Source organism: Drosophila mauritiana, chromosome 2L (assembly GCF_004382145.1).
Source record: "Drosophila mauritiana strain mau12 chromosome 2L, ASM438214v1, whole genome shotgun sequence".
Lineage (NCBI taxonomy): Eukaryota > Metazoa > Arthropoda > Insecta > Diptera > Drosophilidae > Drosophila > Drosophila mauritiana.
The window spans coordinates 4,380,389-4,397,345 of NC_046667.1; the positions used below are offsets into that span (position 1 = coordinate 4,380,389).

At 48.0% G+C, this 16,957-nt stretch overlaps 10 protein-coding genes and 1 long non-coding RNA gene across 15 annotated transcripts; 5 read left to right on the plus strand and 6 right to left on the minus strand.

Moving 5' to 3' along the window:
* Positions 1 to 37: 37 nt before the first annotated feature.
* LOC117142829 lies at positions 38 to 663 on the plus strand. 2 transcript variants are annotated; one of them, XR_004459578.1, is made up of 3 exons: positions 38 to 117; positions 173 to 331; positions 573 to 663. It is a non-coding gene; the product is annotated as an uncharacterized LOC117142829 (long non-coding RNA). The 2 variants fall into 2 exon arrangements; XR_004459579.1 differs by having other exon boundaries at positions 44 to 117; positions 164 to 331.
* Positions 371 to 4,046, minus strand: LOC117142691 (PHD finger protein 14). The gene is made up of 2 exons (XM_033306851.1): positions 1,789 to 4,046; positions 371 to 1,405 (listed from the first exon to the last, which is right to left on the minus strand). Exons 1-2 carry the CDS (start codon positions 3,962 to 3,964, stop codon positions 558 to 560), a joined length of 3,024 nt encoding a protein of 1,007 aa, XP_033162742.1. The 5' UTR covers positions 3,965 to 4,046; the 3' UTR covers positions 371 to 557.
* Positions 4,047 to 4,225: 179 nt separating this feature from the next.
* On the minus strand, positions 4,226 to 5,472 carry LOC117142734 (tRNA selenocysteine 1-associated protein 1). Its single transcript, XM_033306907.1, has 2 exons — positions 5,345 to 5,472; positions 4,226 to 5,284 (listed from the first exon to the last, which is right to left on the minus strand). The coding sequence occupies exons 1-2, from the start codon at positions 5,378 to 5,380 to the stop codon at positions 4,310 to 4,312; spliced, it is 1,011 nt and encodes a 336-aa protein (XP_033162798.1). The 5' UTR covers positions 5,381 to 5,472; the 3' UTR covers positions 4,226 to 4,309.
* Positions 5,473 to 5,678: 206 nt separating this feature from the next.
* LOC117142810 (NADH dehydrogenase [ubiquinone] 1 alpha subcomplex subunit 2) lies at positions 5,679 to 6,228 on the plus strand. Its single transcript, XM_033307024.1, has 3 exons — positions 5,679 to 5,846; positions 5,908 to 6,014; positions 6,076 to 6,228. The coding sequence occupies exons 1-3, from the start codon at positions 5,749 to 5,751 to the stop codon at positions 6,156 to 6,158; spliced, it is 288 nt and encodes a 95-aa protein (XP_033162915.1). The 5' UTR covers positions 5,679 to 5,748; the 3' UTR covers positions 6,159 to 6,228.
* On the minus strand, positions 6,212 to 7,833 carry LOC117142744 (probable pseudouridine-5'-phosphatase). 3 transcript variants are annotated; one of them, XM_033306929.1, is made up of 4 exons: positions 7,739 to 7,833; positions 7,402 to 7,536; positions 6,873 to 7,091; positions 6,212 to 6,758 (listed from the first exon to the last, which is right to left on the minus strand). In XM_033306929.1, the coding sequence occupies exons 2-4, from the start codon at positions 7,463 to 7,465 to the stop codon at positions 6,346 to 6,348; spliced, it is 696 nt and encodes a 231-aa protein (XP_033162820.1). In that variant the 5' UTR covers positions 7,466 to 7,536; positions 7,739 to 7,833; the 3' UTR covers positions 6,212 to 6,345. The 3 variants fall into 3 exon arrangements, with proteins under 3 accessions (XP_033162820.1, XP_033162810.1, XP_033162827.1); XM_033306919.1 differs by lacking the exon at positions 6,873 to 7,091 and adding an exon at positions 7,130 to 7,348; XM_033306936.1 differs by lacking the exon at positions 6,873 to 7,091 and adding an exon at positions 7,130 to 7,348 and having other exon boundaries at positions 7,735 to 7,833.
* Positions 7,834 to 8,191: 358 nt separating this feature from the next.
* On the minus strand, positions 8,192 to 9,365 carry LOC117142770 (60S ribosomal protein L27a). The gene is made up of 4 exons (XM_033306960.1): positions 9,306 to 9,365; positions 8,754 to 9,071; positions 8,391 to 8,525; positions 8,192 to 8,301 (listed from the first exon to the last, which is right to left on the minus strand). The coding sequence occupies exons 1-3, from the start codon at positions 9,306 to 9,308 to the stop codon at positions 8,397 to 8,399; spliced, it is 450 nt and encodes a 149-aa protein (XP_033162851.1). The 5' UTR covers positions 9,309 to 9,365; the 3' UTR covers positions 8,192 to 8,301; positions 8,391 to 8,396.
* A 574-nt stretch (positions 9,366 to 9,939) lies between these two features.
* Positions 9,940 to 10,592, minus strand: LOC117139349 (39S ribosomal protein L27, mitochondrial). The gene is made up of 3 exons (XM_033301601.1): positions 10,454 to 10,592; positions 10,236 to 10,399; positions 9,940 to 10,176 (listed from the first exon to the last, which is right to left on the minus strand). The coding sequence occupies exons 1-3, from the start codon at positions 10,515 to 10,517 to the stop codon at positions 9,973 to 9,975; spliced, it is 432 nt and encodes a 143-aa protein (XP_033157492.1). The 5' UTR covers positions 10,518 to 10,592; the 3' UTR covers positions 9,940 to 9,972.
* A 217-nt stretch (positions 10,593 to 10,809) lies between these two features.
* On the plus strand, positions 10,810 to 12,739 carry LOC117142397. Its single transcript, XM_033306347.1, has 2 exons — positions 10,810 to 11,053; positions 11,124 to 12,739. Exons 1-2 carry the CDS (start codon positions 10,898 to 10,900, stop codon positions 12,477 to 12,479), a joined length of 1,512 nt encoding a protein of 503 aa, XP_033162238.1. The 5' UTR covers positions 10,810 to 10,897; the 3' UTR covers positions 12,480 to 12,739.
* Positions 12,714 to 13,937, minus strand: LOC117142419 (transmembrane and coiled-coil domain-containing protein 6). Its single transcript, XM_033306379.1, has 2 exons — positions 13,545 to 13,937; positions 12,714 to 13,484 (listed from the first exon to the last, which is right to left on the minus strand). The coding sequence occupies exons 1-2, from the start codon at positions 13,864 to 13,866 to the stop codon at positions 12,730 to 12,732; spliced, it is 1,077 nt and encodes a 358-aa protein (XP_033162270.1). The 5' UTR covers positions 13,867 to 13,937; the 3' UTR covers positions 12,714 to 12,729.
* A 3-nt stretch (positions 13,938 to 13,940) lies between these two features.
* Positions 13,941 to 15,396, plus strand: LOC117142406 (zinc finger and BTB domain-containing protein 14-like). 2 transcript variants are annotated; one of them, XM_033306359.1, is made up of 3 exons: positions 13,941 to 13,994; positions 14,052 to 14,254; positions 14,315 to 15,396. In XM_033306359.1, the coding sequence occupies exons 2-3, from the start codon at positions 14,235 to 14,237 to the stop codon at positions 15,210 to 15,212; spliced, it is 918 nt and encodes a 305-aa protein (XP_033162250.1). In that variant the 5' UTR covers positions 13,941 to 13,994; positions 14,052 to 14,234; the 3' UTR covers positions 15,213 to 15,396. The 2 variants fall into 2 exon arrangements, with proteins under 2 accessions (XP_033162250.1, XP_033162258.1); XM_033306367.1 differs by having other exon boundaries at positions 14,052 to 14,208.
* Positions 15,397 to 15,491: 95 nt separating this feature from the next.
* LOC117138313 (oocyte zinc finger protein XlCOF6.1-like) lies at positions 15,492 to 16,908 on the plus strand. The gene is made up of 2 exons (XM_033300330.1): positions 15,492 to 15,665; positions 15,720 to 16,908. Exon 2 carries the CDS (start codon positions 15,725 to 15,727, stop codon positions 16,763 to 16,765), a length of 1,041 nt encoding a protein of 346 aa, XP_033156221.1. The 5' UTR covers positions 15,492 to 15,665; positions 15,720 to 15,724; the 3' UTR covers positions 16,766 to 16,908.
* Positions 16,909 to 16,957: the final 49 nt, after the last annotated feature.

Sequence of the window (16,957 nt, forward strand, 5' to 3'; positions counted from 1 at the left end):
GAAATCGAATGCCGTGAATCGATTATCATTCGATAGCACAACATGTTATTGCTCATTTACCGGAAATACAAGTGCAATGCCGAAAAAATACAAATCCAAGCTATTTGAAAGATAATCGTATGAATAATTATATATTTGGTACTTGTCCATAACTCTGATTAAGTGTTTTCAGTAATATGATGGAAAAATGCAGAGTTTGCTTGCTAAAATACCAAAACATGGTCAACATTTTTAAGCAATCTGTGGAGCGTGAGATTTCCTTGGCTGATATGATTGTGCAGTCCACCGGCTTTTCAGTTCAAAAAGGAGACCCATTTTCCGAATTTATTTGGTAATATTTTTATGGTTTTTATTATTATATGTATTTATAAATATTTTAAATAACTGAACCGAACAATTCAGCGAGTGACATATTACAATTTGGTCAATATTTTATTTTTAATATGAATGTAAATCTTACTTTAATTTATTTTGTATATTCAATTTTAGTTTTGTAAATATCGCACATACCTAATGATATTAATGGTACAAAATCTACCTAAAAATCATGTTTGCTTCTATTTCTTGGGCAGTGCATCTTCGTCCGTGGGATCACAGTCAGCACAGTGCCAGGAGTAGCCGCGAATCTTGGGCGACTTCTTGAGCGGCGGATCGAGGCAGGCGAAGTGGTAGTGCCGGTGGCACTCGTCGCAGGTCACCACCTGGTTGGACTTGCCCGTCTGGCTGCACACGCAGCAGCTGATTTCCACAGTAGGCTTGGCGTTGGACACCCGTGGTCGACCCACACGTGGCTTCCGGGGACTTGCCTTTCGTGGACTGACCTTTCTTTTAGGTGATGGTGTGGGGTTGACGGAAGCACTGGCCGCAGTCTCCTTGGGCTCCCGAACCTTTTGCGGCGACGCTGCCGGCAGCACGATGGGTGCCAAGGCTTGCTCCGCTCCCTGGACGCTGTCCTCGACTGTTTCAACTGAGGTGGGGCGCGAGGCTTCGTCCACGGAGCGCACCGCATTGGCCGGCACGTAGAAATATTGAGACTCGGGCGCATCCTCGCCGGGTAAACGCAGAGCCTTGAATATAATCTTTATGGTGCTGCCCGAGGTGTTGCCCACGGTATCCAAGTGGGTGGAAGACTCATCGAGGTGGGCGCGCTTTTTTCGCTTCCGTTTATGCTCCTTGCCGATGGATTTCTCTGTGTCCGACGACAGGTTGTGTTTGTTTTTGTGCTTGTCCTTACGCTTACCCTTTCGCGATAATTTTCCACTGGAGTCGTCAATCGAGTCCTCGCAGCCAGATAGGTTAATGACGATAGTATTAGGCGTGGGCAGAGTTGGAGCTGCCGCAGGAGTAGCCGCCGAAGCAGCGACTGGAGCAGCATCAGTTGTGGGAGTGACATTTTCGGTAGGAACTGGCGAAAGAAGATCCGTGTCATTAGTTTGATCATTTATTATTTATTATTAAACATACCTGAATTTACGCAAGTTATATTTTTTTTTATTTTTAGTTAAAAAAAAAAAACAATCTTATATAAAATACTAATTTGTTATTATTCAATAAAAGTAAACAAAGGTCAATGGTTGAGATCGTTTTGATACCACTTTGTACAGGCCAAAATGAAACAAGTGTAGTGAAAATCAAGATAAAACAGAAAACAAATTTTTTCATAAATCATAAATTTCTCTAACCATTAAGCGAAAAATGCATATTAAAAAAATAAACCAAAAACTCAAAATCAGCAATAATAATCTAAACAGGTATTGTGCCAAATCGCATTCTTTACAACGAACTCACCATTAATTGGTGTTTTACATGGGGATTGGAGTTTAGGCCGTTTCGGCGACTTAGTTAGATCTTCTATATATTCCGGAGCAGGAGCTGGCAGGGATTTGTTGAGCGCTCGCTTGGTGTGTGACTCCTTGGGTACACTGACAGCGGCCACTGGAATATCGTCCAGCGAATATCGATCCACATAGACCAGATGGCCATCCTTATTGAAACGAGTGCGTGACTTTCTCGGGCCCGATGAGATCTCCGTGACGGCATCCGAACCCTCAGACTTGTCGCAGCATTCGGAGCACTGCCAGCCATACTGTTTGGATTTCTTTGGGGGTCGTGTGAGCGGCGGATTCAGGCAGCCCAGGTGGTAGTGCAGATTGCAAGTGTCGCATTTGACCAACAGATGTTGATCCTTGCTTCTTTTGCAGATGCCACAGGACACAGAAGGGGCTGCCTCCACGGATGCCGAGGAACTGCTGTGTTTGCCCTGTTTGGCATGAGTACTGAGCATGCGTGACGAGTCCATTTTACTGCCCGGTGGCCCCAAATGACCCAACGGAAAGCCCACGCCCATTTTCAGGGCAGCTGCCGTAGGCACCGAGATGGGTCGCTGGGGAGGAGTCGGCGTACTGGTCTTTGGCGGCGCCTCTGGCAGTGGATGCGCTATAAGATCCACGCTCGGCAGCGTCATGTTGGGTGCAATTTGGGCCAAAGCCGTGTGCAGAGACTTAATGCTCGTTAGCAGGGAATCCTTAGTGGCCTTCACCGCCTTGCGCTCCTCCAACGCGCTGTCGTATTGAGCTCTCAGCACGTCCTGATCCTTGGACAAGATAGCGTTGTGTGAAATAAGCTCTCGCTGCTGCTGACGGAAGTCATCCATGCGGACTATGCGGTCCATGTAGTAAGCAGTGAACTCAACGCTGAATGCCGGCGCAATGTGCCACTTCTTCCGAATGTCCGTCAAGGCGTTGATATGCGCCTCGCGCTGCTCCAGATGCTGCACATCCACCGACATAATCTCCGCCTTGGCCAACAGCCGACGACAGGCGGAGGCCGAGGTGGTGAGCAGGCGTGACATTTTCTGGGTTGGCACCCACGGCGTGGGCTTAAGCTCCTTGTGCCTGGCATACTTGTGTTGTATCTTGAGCAGCTTACGCTGAATACGTGCTTGGGCTGGATTCAGGTGAGGAGCAGGTGTCTCATGTTCGGTAGCTACCGCCTCTTTTTCCCTCGCACGTTGCATCATATTGAGCCGCAGTGTGTGGTAGTTCCGTCGTCGCTTCTTGATCATCTCCTTCTCCGAGTGCACCTTGCAGTGGGCGTAGAACGGATCGGCGGCATCGTCCTCGTGGTGCGCTTCGATAAGAAAGCCGGCCACCTGGGCGCAGGTAACGTGAAAATAAGTCTTGCACATGCCTGCATCACAACCAATGCAAACGCCCGTGCGAGCGAATAGAGCGTTATCGCAAAGCGAACACACCTTGGCGCCCCACTTGCTGTACTGCATCTCGAAAAGCGTCACCGAGGACAGCTGCTCCACTTCGCCAAAGGCCACGCCGGGCACATACAGAGCGCAGATGAGGTGCACCCACTTGCCCACGTCGGTCTCCTTGTAGATGCCGCCCTTGTTGGGACACAGCTCGCAGCCCGGTTCCGAAACCCCAGCACGACAAGCCTCGCAGAACCACGGTTCCGTCGAGCAGGTGGAGTTGGTACTGGATATGCTCACGTTGTCGCTGACGCCATAGCATCCTTCGTGGACAGATACGCCGCAGGAGTCGCACTCCACGATCTCGTTGACGTCGTCGCTGCGTTCGCCCAGGCAGACGCAGCACATCCGCTTGGCCGGAGCACTGGACAGCTGGAGAGGCACACGAGGCACTGGTGCGGCCGGGGAGGAAGCTGCACAGTGGTCCACTCCATTAATCCCGTTCTCCAGTGGCGACGGTTCCGTTTCCGCCAACAGCTGCCGGAGCTGCAGTGTCGAGTCCTCGCTCTCCGCATCCGAATCCGAATCAGAATCGGAGCCACCACTGGCGTCGCTGCTGCTCCCGTCGCCATCGCTCTCGTCCTTCGATCCGTCCGAGCAGTTGTCGATGTCCGGCAGGAAGTCGCTATCCGAGGAACTCTCGCCCAGGTCAAAATCGAGCAGGGCCTGCGTGGTAATCTTCGGCTGTCGCGCTCGCTTCATGATTCAGCGCTTATTTAGTTCGAAATTTTCTGCACAATACCCGAAAGTCTCGGGCCAAGAGGGAAACTATCGACAGTCGATAGGCCAACATGGCGATGACATGGACAGAATGATATTCCGTCTGTATATCGATAAAATAAAATATATCTGTTATAAGGATATTAAGGACATTTTGAACAAATTTAACCTTTATTTTTAAACTTTTATGTAGAAATGTTGATTTAGGAGCATAAAAGTAGGCCCATAAACAATAATGAAATATATACGCTACAGTCAGGCTTTTGTATTTTTTGTTAATAACTAAGCTGTAATTATAGTAAGCTATAAATATAGCAGATAAGTATCCTAAAAGACCTCCAGCTGCTCAATCGGCAGCCACTTAGAGCTCTCCAGAGCATCGTACAGACGGCGGTCGGCATCAATGGCCTCGCGGTTCAGTTTGTCGACATCCAGGACGAACTTGTGCTCCACCAGTCCGTACTCATCCTCAGCTCCATTGGCGGCGGAAGCGGTTTGCTGCTGCTGCTGTTGCTCGTACTGGGCGCTGCGTTGTGCGCTCCAGGCCTCGGCGTGCTGGGCCAGAGTCTGCGGATTAGAGTGCGACTGCGACATGGCCTGCTGGTAGTAGGCAGCCGCATCTGTGATCGAAGCACCGGCCTGCTCGTAGTAACCCTGCCAGGCCTGGTATCCCTGCCAATAGGTGCTGGTGGGGTCGTAGTACTGCGAGTAGTCGGTGCCACCTGCTGCGGTCACACCGCTTCCATAGCCATAGTTTGTGCTGCCTTCGCCCACAGCACCCCCCAACTCGGATTTGGGTTTGGGCACGGCATTGCAAATCTTTATGGGCTTAGTTCCCAATCCGATGTACCCGTTCATGTCGTACAGCGCTGACTTCTGCTCATCCTCGATACCAAATCGCACAAAGCCGTAACCCTTGGAAAAGCCCAGGCTGTCCAGGATCACCTTGGCGGTTTTGATCGATGTGAACTTGCTGGAGAACACCTTGTACAGCTGATAGTCGTCCACATCCGAGCTGAGGTCGCCCACCCAGACGCTAAATTCGCGCTCATTTCCGGGCAGTTTATACGAGTTGCTGGCCGAGTTGAGACGGAATCGCACGATGGGATTGGTGCCCGGAATGGGCTTACCATTTAGCTTGTGCATCGCGTCCAGCGCATGGTCATCGGATATGAAGTTGACGAAGCAGTAACCGGCCGGTTCGCCCGTATACTTGTTGCGCATCAGGCGCACCGTGGTGGGATCTTCGCCCATCTTCCGGAAAGCGGCGATTATAAAGTTCTCCGTCATGTAGGACTCCAGCTGAAATGGCCATGCGGGTTTAAGGGTCATGTGTCTGGGGTAATGCACGTTGCTACTTACGCTTCCCATCCACAGTTGACAATGCACGGACGCCATAATTGCTCAAATACGTGATCAATTGAATATTTTCCAGAGACAAATGATGTTTACCAAAACAAATGAGTGTCTGACTGGCCGTCAAGCATTTATCGATACTTATCGATGTGGGCAAATCAAATGCTGACCTGGTGTCATCCCAGACAACATCCCTGGTTGTTGTCTTTGGAATGGATATTCAAACGACGCATTTAATGGTTCGAGTCTCTGGTGAGTTAGACGTTATTTTAGCTTGACCCAAAAGTAATGTTTTAAAAAAAACAATAATACCAATATGTAATCCAAGACAATTTGACAACCCTGTGTAGTAACGATATTTAAATAGACTTACTTCCTGAACATTTCAAAATCGCAACAGTGGTGCCAAAATGCGTATTACTCTGTCCCGGTTGGCCAGCTTCACTCCAAAACTGAAGGAGCTGCGGATCATACTGGATCCCAAAGGAGACACTTCCAAGGGAGCCAGGTGAAATTGACATTTTCCGCTTTTAAATTATATAATTTCCTAAAGCATTGTTCCTTTACAGGGAATACGTGGAAAGGTTCTATCCGAACCTGAAGAAGAGCAATCCCGACCTGCCGATCCTCGTGCGCGAGTGCTCTGGCGTCCAGCCACGGCTATACGCCCGCTATGGTAAGTAGATGAGCATAATGTGTGCTGCTAGGTTCCCCCACATCGATTCCCATGTCCGCAGGCAACGGCAAGGAGGTGTCCCTCTCCCTGGCCAACCAGGCTGCTCCTGACATACACAAAAACCTAGAAGCGGTTGGCAAATAGAACTTACGCTGGGAAACTATGTAGATAAGACACAAAATAAAGGCAAAGCCAAATGCTATGTGCACACATACGTATACGTGTATATCGGATAACATTTACAGTTAAATTCATTTTCTTGGTAGGTACATCGATTTCCAATTACAGCAATAGCATCTCTTAGCTACAAAAAGTACGTCAGCCATTAAGTTCAATCCGTGAAGGCGGGCAGTCCGAACTGCTCCGGCTTGAAGTCCGTCAGGGAACCCAGCACCTGGGTGGCGTGCGAGGTCTTTTCCTGAGACAGTCGTGGGTCCGGCACCATCACCACCTGCATTCCGGCGCTGTTGGCAGCCGTCACGCCGTTCGGCGAGTCCTCGAACACCAGGCAGTCGGACGGTTTGGGCGGCACACCGAATCTGCCGGCGGCCACTAGGAAAATGTCGGGCGCAGGCTTGCCATTGACCACCTCCTTGTCCGACGAGCCGCAGACCTTGTGGTTAAACAGGGAGAACAGCTCCCGATGCTGGGCTGTCTTCAGCTCGACCATGTCGGCGCCGGAGCTGGTGGCCAAGCAAAAGGGTACCTTGTTGGCGTGCAGGTGACGCAGCAGGCGCTCAGCACCTTGAAGAGGGAAGGGAGCACACGATTAACAAACGGCTTTGATCACAGGATAGTAATTGAAGCAGAAATATTTATAAGGGAAATGCCGATTAGTTTTCTGGTCGTGGTGCTAACCTTCCAGCAGGGGTACGTTGTGGAATCGCTCGTGGCACATTTGCGAGTACCGTTTGAGATAGTCTCCGGTGGTGATGGGCAGCTGGCACTCGGTGATGGCTATCTCCGCCGAGCGCTGGTCCGTGGTGCCCATTACCCGGAAACGCACTTCCACCGGATACGGGCGGCCAAAGGAGGCGGCTATTTGCCTGGTGACCTCCTCGTATATCCTCTCCGTGTCTGAAACGTGACGGCAAAGCGAGAACGGGTATTAGTACCTGGCATCAATTGGGCGTTCCGCATCAGGATCTCGGTGTTGGCGCGCTGCTGGCGTGCGTACTCCTCCCACGATATCGGCAGCTCGTAGTGCTCGACAATGAACCGGGCCAGCGGTTCCGTCTGCAGGCCCATGACCTGCTCCTTGATCTCAAAGGGATATGCCTTGCCGTAGGGCTCGAGGATCATTTCGGTGGCCACCGTATAGAGGCGTTCGGTGTCTGTTCGGCAAATAGTTAACACAAAAACCAGACACAAGCACGGCAGCACTCACCCAGCAGCAGGCCGTCCATGTCGAAGACGCAGTGCGTCACCTTTCGCAGCACTTTGTTGGCCATCTCGCAGCAGTTCTCCCCACTCTGGGCTCCCGATTATGTAATGTTACGAAGTCAACAAGTTCGTTTCCTGGCTGCAACACAGAGGTCATAATCAAGTTACTTTGCTTTCACTGGAACATCCCCCGCCCACTCAGGCATGCCCCCACTTTGACTACGTTTCCTGGATTCGGTGCCTCTTGTTCGGTCGTGTCCTTGACCCAAGGTTGCCGCACCCCCTCACCCACAGCAAGGTCAAAGATGGGAGTCGCCCTCATCCCTGCGGCCTTGACCTACACGTAATCTGCTTCCGCCTTTTGCAATATCGCGCGTCTCGTACTTTTCCGCCTCTTCCAAATTTTTCCGCGAGCTTTCTGCCCGGCGCTGTGTGACCGTAGCTGCAAAGGCGCAAAAAGCCTAGTCGAGAATAGTGCTAAATATGGAGGGACTAACTGATATTGTGCACCGACTCAGTTATACTCTTTAAATACATTTTACTTCTTATCACCTATTGGTGTTCTTTTTTTGTTACAACAACAATAGGCACTCTTTTTATATTTTCGAACTCATTTAAATTTTTCCATTTCTTGGTAATTAATTTAAATTATATGTTTTCCTTTGCCACAACAAACTAACAACATAGAAATATTTCTTTATAAAAATATAAAGGAAAGTTTCAGCAGGAATAGAATTCAAAGTTCTAAACAACTTGTGCCAAACGAGCCCCAATACCTTTTAGTAAACACCACATTTTGTCGGAATAGCAGATACTTGTTTTTCTTTTAAATTTATTAAAAAACAAATACATTTTTGATGGTCGAATGTAGTCCACTTGCTTTTTTCTTCTGTAGAGGAGGAATCTGCAAGGAAAGCAATGGCAATTAGGTACTGCACTTCATAGCTTCGACGACGAATAGATAAGGCAGCTAGCCTTGGAACACAAGCTTACCTTAACTTAGGCGCTCAGCAAGCAAACACCGCCGGCCTTCTTGATCTTGTCCTCAGCCTTCTTGGAGAAGTACTTGGCCTTCACGATGACGGGGCGGGCGGGCAGGTGACCACGTCCCAGCAGCTTGTAGTAGCCCTGTGGGGAGATGAGAATAACACCAGTCAATACAATGGGTTACAGCAGACGGTGGATGGTTGCACATCCTCTGCAGGAACTGCTGGCTTTGATCTGAAAGGCTGTCCTCTACACGGTGAGAGCAATTGTACGGTCGCATTCTGTCCGCCCATCGCCTTGGGTGTATCTTCATGTTGAAAGCGGCAGCAGAGTTCGCGTAGCAGGGTGTGGAATTCGGGCGAAACTTACGAATTTAACCAAGTCGATGACGGGAGCCTTGGTGCTCTTCTCCTTCTCCAGCTCGGCGAACTTCTCGGCTCCGACCAGGGACCATAGCTTGTCCAGGTTGATCTCGGGCCTGAACTTGTGCTGGCGACGCAGATGGAAGTTCCTCATGCCCACCTTGCCGAAGTAACCAGGATGGTATTTGTCGAAGTTGATGCGGTGGTGGTGCATGCCACCAGCGTTACCGCGACCTCCGGGATGCTTGCGGTGCTTGCCGATACGGCCGTGACCGTGGCTCACATGACCACGCAGCTTCCTGGTCTTCTTCCGCTTGATATTCGACTGTAAGGGAGGAGATCAGAACAGAAACGTGTTTTCATTGACCATTCCTCAATCATTTTCACCCACGTGCTGGAGGTTATGTTTACTTGCTCCAGTCGCTGTGCTCACTTGGCCATTGCAGTCAGTGGGCAGGCATGCTGCTTCACTTTAAGTGAGCTCTTCATTTTATTCCACATCATTCGCCTGCCCACAAACCACATTTTAGGTGCACCACATTTACCGACGTCCACTCACCATCTTTAAAATTGTAGGAAAGAAAGAAGCGAAGTTGGCTGCGGTTGTAGCAGTGTGACCGCCCGGCAGCGATAACAAAAAATACGAAATACCATCCGGCCAGAAAATAAATACCCCTAACTACCATTTCAAATATCACGTACACACTATTATATTTAAAATTAATTTAAGCTTATATTCATGACGAAAATATATAATCAAACATAATTTAACGTGTTATTAACTATAAACCCATTAAATTAAATTTCACAACAAAAATATTAATAAGTTTTTACATTCAAAGATAAAAATTGAGCACCTATTTTCTGTGGAATTCTGTAGACACATATCTTTATGCCATAATGCCCATAATTTCATACATCCTTTTTACCGCATCAAATTATACCTAATGATGATTGTAGCTTAGTTATTTTACAAAAAAGAACAAGAAGAAGTGTTATTGCAGTTCGCAATGTAAAAAGTTTTATTGAAAACTGGCTATTAACTGAATTCATTTTAAATTTGAGATTTGTATTCGATAGTTGGTTCAGAGCACTGCTAAATACAGTGCTGTAAAACGGTTGGGCTGCCATGTAAATATAACAGGTGCTGTTAAGAACATCGATGTTAATCGCCAAAAATTCAAATATTCTCATTTCCATTTGGTTTAAATTTTGTATTTAGCAACCTAGATTTCCTCAACTAAACGAAATCGCTGATGCTGATTTTCGGGCACAACATTAAAGAACTTCTTGTAGATGGGCTGGCCCTGGCGGCCGGCGTAGTTCCGCTGAATCCAGGTGTGGTCCCAGTTGGGATCGATGGCCTCGCAGGTCACATAAACCTTGCCGTGCTCCATGGCGAACAGGGTTCCATTGCGGCCAAAGCCCACCTTTCAATGGGAAAAACAATAAAAATAAACAAGGGCTATCTACTTCCTGCGATACTTACATTCAGGCCTGGATGGAAGCGCGTGGTGAGCTGGGTGGCCAGTATGGTGCCCTCGGAGACGTGGTGGCCATCCTGGACGCGCCATCCGCGATGTTTGGGCCTCGCATGGCCTTTTTTGTTCCTCGTACTTCCGCCGGTTTTCTTGCTGGCATTGCGCACGGTGCCTGAATGGGATTGAATCGATTAGAATCTGTAGCCGGCTCGTGGGAAGCCCTTACTCATCAGCGGTTGGTCCGCCTTCAGGCACTGCATGGTCAGCTTTTGCATAATATTAAACGACATATTTGTGATTTTATTCCAGTAACGAGGTTTGTTTATGCAATTCCAGATGGGCACCAGTGTGACCCCCCGAGTTCAGCTAGATCTAGAGCATTAACAGACTGTTGGCCACTGTTGCCAACTGGTGTTAATAAAATCTAGCTTTTATTTTGAGCAGCATTATTTATGCTATAAACTATCGTCTTAGTCGTTAATATATCTGTCACGTATTTAGCTAATAAAAATTAATATTCAAAAAATTTGCTGTAATCCTGTTATAGCTAACTGGGCATCACTGCCGCAAGTGGGTGGACTGTGGAGTTTTGAACCTTCAGTGGTAGGGCAACACTCGCCGAGTGTTGAAAATTATCATTGTTTATTTTTTCCGGCATAAGCAAACAAACATGACGTCGTGGGGCAATATCTGCCGCATCTGCAGCAGCCCCGCAGACTACGAGATATTCGCCAAGATTCCCACGTACTTGCACGGCTCCACAAACGAGTTTCTCAACTGGCAAAAGCCCATAAACGTTCTGCTGGAGGAGACGACGGGCCTGAAAGTAAGTGATTCCATTGTCCAGTAGTCAGATAAATGTTTATATAAATGCATCCTCTTTCGACCGAGCGCAGAACTCCACGGACGATGGGCTGCCACGCAACATATGTGCTCCGTGCATTTCCTATCTCAAGCATGCCGTCACATTCCGGGAGCAGTGCATCAAGAACGCACTGAGCCTCAAGCTGGCGGAGCTCTACCAGCAAAAGAGGGTCAACGTTTCGGATGCGAACAAGATGGACAAGGAGAGCGCCCTCTTCACGGCGGAGGATCTGCATTATGTGGAGCAGAGGCCAGTGCACAATCTTCTGCTGAACAACAGCGCCAACAAACTGGAGTCCTCCAAGGACAAGGTGCACAAGCGACTGCTCAATCAGACGACTCCCCAGCTGGACGGCAATGCCGAGCAGAAGATCCAATACTTAAACGTGCTGTTCAACAAGCAGCAACCTTACAATAGCAATCCCAGGCACCCGCGGGATGGCGAACTGCCGTCGAGCAGTGTCCAAAATGACGACGAAGATGACGACTATGCGGTTGCCAGTTCCAGCGATGACAACGAGGAGGCGGCCCTGCTCCGCAAGCACAAGAACTGCTACAACTACACCGAGACCAACTTCGAGGAGGACGATCCCATGGAGCAGGATCAGCTGCAGCTGCGCGACATCAAGGTGAACATACCGGAGCCCATGTGGAAGGAGCGAAAGTGTCCGGCATGCTCCAAGCGCTTCATGTTCGAGGATTCGCATCAGTCGCATCTGGACAACTGCGTCGAGTACCAGTTCGTCACGTTTGTGACCGAGGTGACCAAGTTGCTCGAGATTAGGCGACAGAAGATGGTCTCGCCGCACGAGTTCATCCGCCGCATGATATTCGCTCTGCACAAGACCTGCGCCTGGCTGCAGGAACATTCCATAGACTCGCTTCTGGCCGAGAAGCTCAATCAGGTAAAGGTGTCCAACGGCGAGAAGATAGCTGAGCCGCCAATTCCCATAGATATACCCGATCCCCGCCCGGTGCAGGAACCATCTCTATTCGACTTTGCCAGCGGAACGACGACTCCGATCACGGAGGAGAACAACGTGCTGTACGCCATTGAGCGCTCTGCAAGTTGCCATTCCCAGGGCACGCCCACGGTGAAAAAACCCATTCCCATTCGCGGAAAGGCGGCGCTGGGAATCGGCCTGGACAAGCACAGGGAGCGGGCCACGTTCCTCGAGAAGCTGCAACGTGCCGCAGTCTCTCCTGGCACAGTTTCGCAGGGTCCAGCGCCCGTTTTCTCAGCCCGCTGCGGGCAGTGCAATTTAGAATTTGACTCAGTCTACGAACTGGAGGTGCACAACCACAATGCCCACAGGGGCTGTGCACTGAACGCCGACGACGAAGCCAAAAGGCGTCAGATAATCGCCCTCTTCGAGGATGATATTTAGGTTTTCCAAACTCCTGTTTTTAATGCAGGTGGCTCAATCAAAATAGTAATCATGTTGACCACATCTGTATGCATCTGTGTTTTTGTCCGTATTGTATTTATTTATTTATTTATTTTATTCTGTTTCCATTAGTGATTTAGTTTTGCTTAGCGGCAATCCATGTTCATTTACATTCTCGCGTACTCAAAAGCCCGTGGCTTTATATTTATATGTACTCCAAGACCAATAAAGAGATTCACAAGACTTATTCTTAACCACAAGCCTGTGCGTATATTTGCAAGCTATCCAGCAGTACCAGGTTGGAATCTGCTACCTTCAAGTGCAGACAGTTCTTGAGCAAGCGCATCGCGTCCAGGCTGAGATCTGGATCTCGCAGAGCGAAGAGCTGGTTTAGGGTTTTCACAAGATTCTGCGGGTCTGCTAGTGCTCCTATTAGACTTGGGTCACCTAGGGCCACCAGATTGGCCATTACACGCACGCCGTAGACCAGACACAGCCGGTCGGCTGGCGATGCTAAGGTGGCTTCAAAGAAACGCACCAGGCATTCGGCCTGTTGAGCACCTATCCTGTGCTCCTGTTTCACTATTTCCAGTTGGTGCACTATGTACATGAAGTACTCGCTGGCGGGCTGGCTGAGGAGCTTCTCAGGCAGGTTCTGGGCAATGTACCTTCGATCCTTGTCACTCACATGCTGCGGGCAGTGGGTGGCCACCAGGGAGAGGCAGATGGCGGCATCTTCTTGGCAGCCACTGGGCTCACTGTAGAGCCTCCACAGCTTGGGTACTAGCTGCATTTGCAGCAATACTCTGCCGGCCTTGTCGCATGTGCCCAGAATGTTGGCCAGTGTCCACAGGCAACTGCGCTTGAGGCGTTCGGCCTTGCCATCAAGGTAGGTGACCATGTAGCTGCCCGCCAAAGTGACAATCTTTTCGGAGACATGGGCCTCGCCCAAGGAAAGATTACACAAGCACTCCACGGCATCTGTCTGTCGCTGAATGTGCGGTCCTGAAAGTCGAGACCATCTTTCTGTATAAAACTAAATCTAATGAAGGTGCAGTTTGTTACCAGTGAGCTCCTTAACCAGGACCTGAATGGCGCCAGGAATAGCTGCGAATGCATTGATGTTGTCATTGCTCTGGAGGAACCCCAGCGACAAGCGGCACAGATCCTCGGAGGTGGCGTGCTTGCGCCGCTTGATCCTGCTGGCCATTCCAATGACGTCCTTAGTGCCCATCTCAAGAGCCGCCACTTCCTGCTTAACCTGTCCAAGTCCAATGCGCAACGAGTCCTTCGCCTTCATGCGGCACTCAACACGGTGATCCCTGGCATATTCCCGAATCTTGTTTCGCAGGAAACTTCCCTCACCCGTTGTCGTCGAAGAGTCCATTTGTTTTTATTTTATGGAATCCTTAGCAAGTGAGCAATATTCCGATACCTTAATAACAGATTATCGATAACTATAAAAGATTAACTGCACTTGAGTCAAGTCAGCTGTTAAAAGTGTAAACAAAAAAGGTAAGCACTTTTTTGTTTATATTTGATTTGGAGTAAGTAATGCTTATTTAATTTCAGGGCAATGGTAGCCTTGTGTCGCATTTGCAATCTAAATCGGAATCGTGGATAAACATATTCAGTGGCACCCAAGAATCCGATTTTCCGTATGTGAATGTGGTTCCTTTTTATACTGGCAACCACCACTTGGACTGACCACCACAGGGTGACCCAGCAGGTTTGTGTTTTTCTCAGCTGTTAAATATGGTAAACAGAAATATTTGGTAAGTTGTTGGTTTTTAAAGCTACTACCTTTTGCATGAGTTAACAGTATTACATTTTAGGAAAAACAGAACATGTCGCATTTGCACGAAAAGATCGAACTTTGTGATAAACATTTTCGATGGCCCATCGGAAAGCGGGCTGTCCAATGTGGATGTAGTCTCCCACTACACTGGCCTACCCGTTCGGCGGGGCGACTCCCTTCCTGAAACAGTTTGCTCGCTGTGCCTCGTGGATGCGCGGATTGCCTTCAGATCAAAGACATCCTCTCGGGAAAGTGACCAACTGGATATCCAAGCAATGGAAGAGAATCTAGAGAAGTTGGGAGCGGATATAAAGAAGGAAGTCACAGGGTTCTGCGAAGAAAGACCAATAAAGAAAGATGTTCTCGAAATACGGGAATACGAAGTAAAGAAAGAACCACTTGAGGATGCGGAGTGCATATTGCCGGACTACTCCGGTACAACTCCTTTGCTGCTCCATGTGAAAGAGGAGCCCATCGAAGATAAATTCTTTAGTGATGAACAAAAAGTTAGTAAGACAACATTCCACTGTGATGTTAGCTATTTTGCAGCACATTCTGCTCTGGACACGCACATTCAGACTCACGAATCCTTCCCGACTAAGCACACCTCGTCAACCCAAAATCCCCTGAAGGGCGTGCCACCATATAAGTGTCACAAACGCTCTCCCCCGAAAGTATTCTTTAGGTGCTCCTTCTGCATGATGTGCTTTAAGCAGCAGTCCGATTTGGACCTGCACATGCTGGGTCACTCTGGAGAACGGTTCACTTGCACTGTTTGCTCCGAGTCGTTCGCATTTGAAAACGATCTGAAACGACACATGCGTAGCCACAACACCAATTTGATCAAGTGTCCCAAGTGCCCAAGACTGTTTCAACACAAAACTGGTCTTAAAAATCACGTGCTCAAACACGGATTTAAATTTCTTACTCCCTAAGAGTACGTGCAATGAAACTAACATTATAAGGACTTATATTCTTATATTATATATTTTTATCTTTGTTTATAGCTTTATCCCTTTGTTTAAATAAAATTTGTTTAATCCATTTTTTTAATATATGTAAACATCTTCTTAAGCATCATAAAACGAATTAATAAAGTTTATAACTAAGAAGACAAAACCTTAGTTTCAAAAATGTTAATTTTGATATTTAATTTGAATTTCGAACATCGATAATAAATCGATTTAGCATATGGCCCAGAGCATAGGGTGCCCAGTGTACTGTGCACAATGTGAAGTTTTGCTTATTATTATTTTGAATTGTTAAACAAAGCAAGAGCATTACCTTTGAATTAATTGGGTTGCACGAAAAGGATTCCTAAACTATAAATGATTGTTTTTCCAGCTATAAGCTATTAAAAACATAAAGTGATTTAGTATATATATCAGGTAAGTGATATTGTCCCTCATAAAGTTCAGCTTATTAAGTATTGTTTATTACAGGGATAATGGCGAAAATCTGCAGAGTTTGCATGGATATTTCGGATAAACTCGTTAACATATTTGACGCCAGACGAAAGACTAGAGTTTCCATTGCCGAGATGATCGCGCAGTGCACCGGATTCGAGGTCAAACGTGGCGATTTGTTTTCGGAAATGATATGTCTACCCTGCTTTGAGGACGCAAAGAGCGCGTATGGGATTAGGCAAACTTGTGAGAAAAGCCACCAGTTCTACTGCAAAGTTCGCGATGAAGGCATCGAGGATGCTTTATGCGCCTTGCTCGAAGAAGAAGACTGGGAGATTTCGGAAGACGAAGATGCGCGGATCGATTCTGCATCCGATGCTGATGACGATGGGAAAAGCGACAGCAAGAAGTTTGCATTCGAATGTTGCGAATGCCACAAGAAGTACCAGCGAAAGGGAAGTTTGCTGAGGCACATGAGAACTCACACGGACGGACAATCCTTCCCATGCCCCTACTGCAAGCGGAACTTTAGACTAAGGGTCACTCTCAAGGCGCACATGAAGACCCACAATGTATCGAAACCCTACGAGTGTTCCCACTGCTCCAAGACCTTTGCGCAGCAGTCCACTCTGCAGTCGCATGAGCGAATTCACACTGGCGAACGGCCATTCAAGTGTTCAGAGTGCTCCAAAACCTTTATTAAATCATCCGATCTCCGGCGACACATCCGCACACATGGCAGCGAAAGACCGTTCAAGTGCTCCAAGTGCACGAAAACATTTACGAGGAGGTTTCACCTTAAAAACCATTTCCGTTCTCACACTGGTGAACGACCATTCAAGTGTTCCCACTGCCCCACGGCCTTTGCTCTCAAGCAGCACCTCAAGGAACACAGTCGCCTGCACTCACCAGATCGTCCATTTCGCTGCTCCCACTGTCCCAAGACTTTTCGGCTGAGCAGCACTCTCAAGGAGCACAAGCTCATACACAGCGTCGAAAGGACCTTTAAGTGTCCTCACTGTGCCAGTTCCTATAAGCAGAGAAAAACACTTGGTAGACATATCCTCGAGTTACACGAGTGACCACTACTTTAAAAACACTTGAGATACACTACTTTAAAATGGACCAAAACGATTTTGTTAGATGATAAAATACACTAACATATTTATAGTTATTGTAATAATAAGGTATACAATTGGTTTGTAATGAATATGCATATTTTGATATGTTTTATGATGGAATAAAATGTTATTTACATTTGATTGTATCAAAAC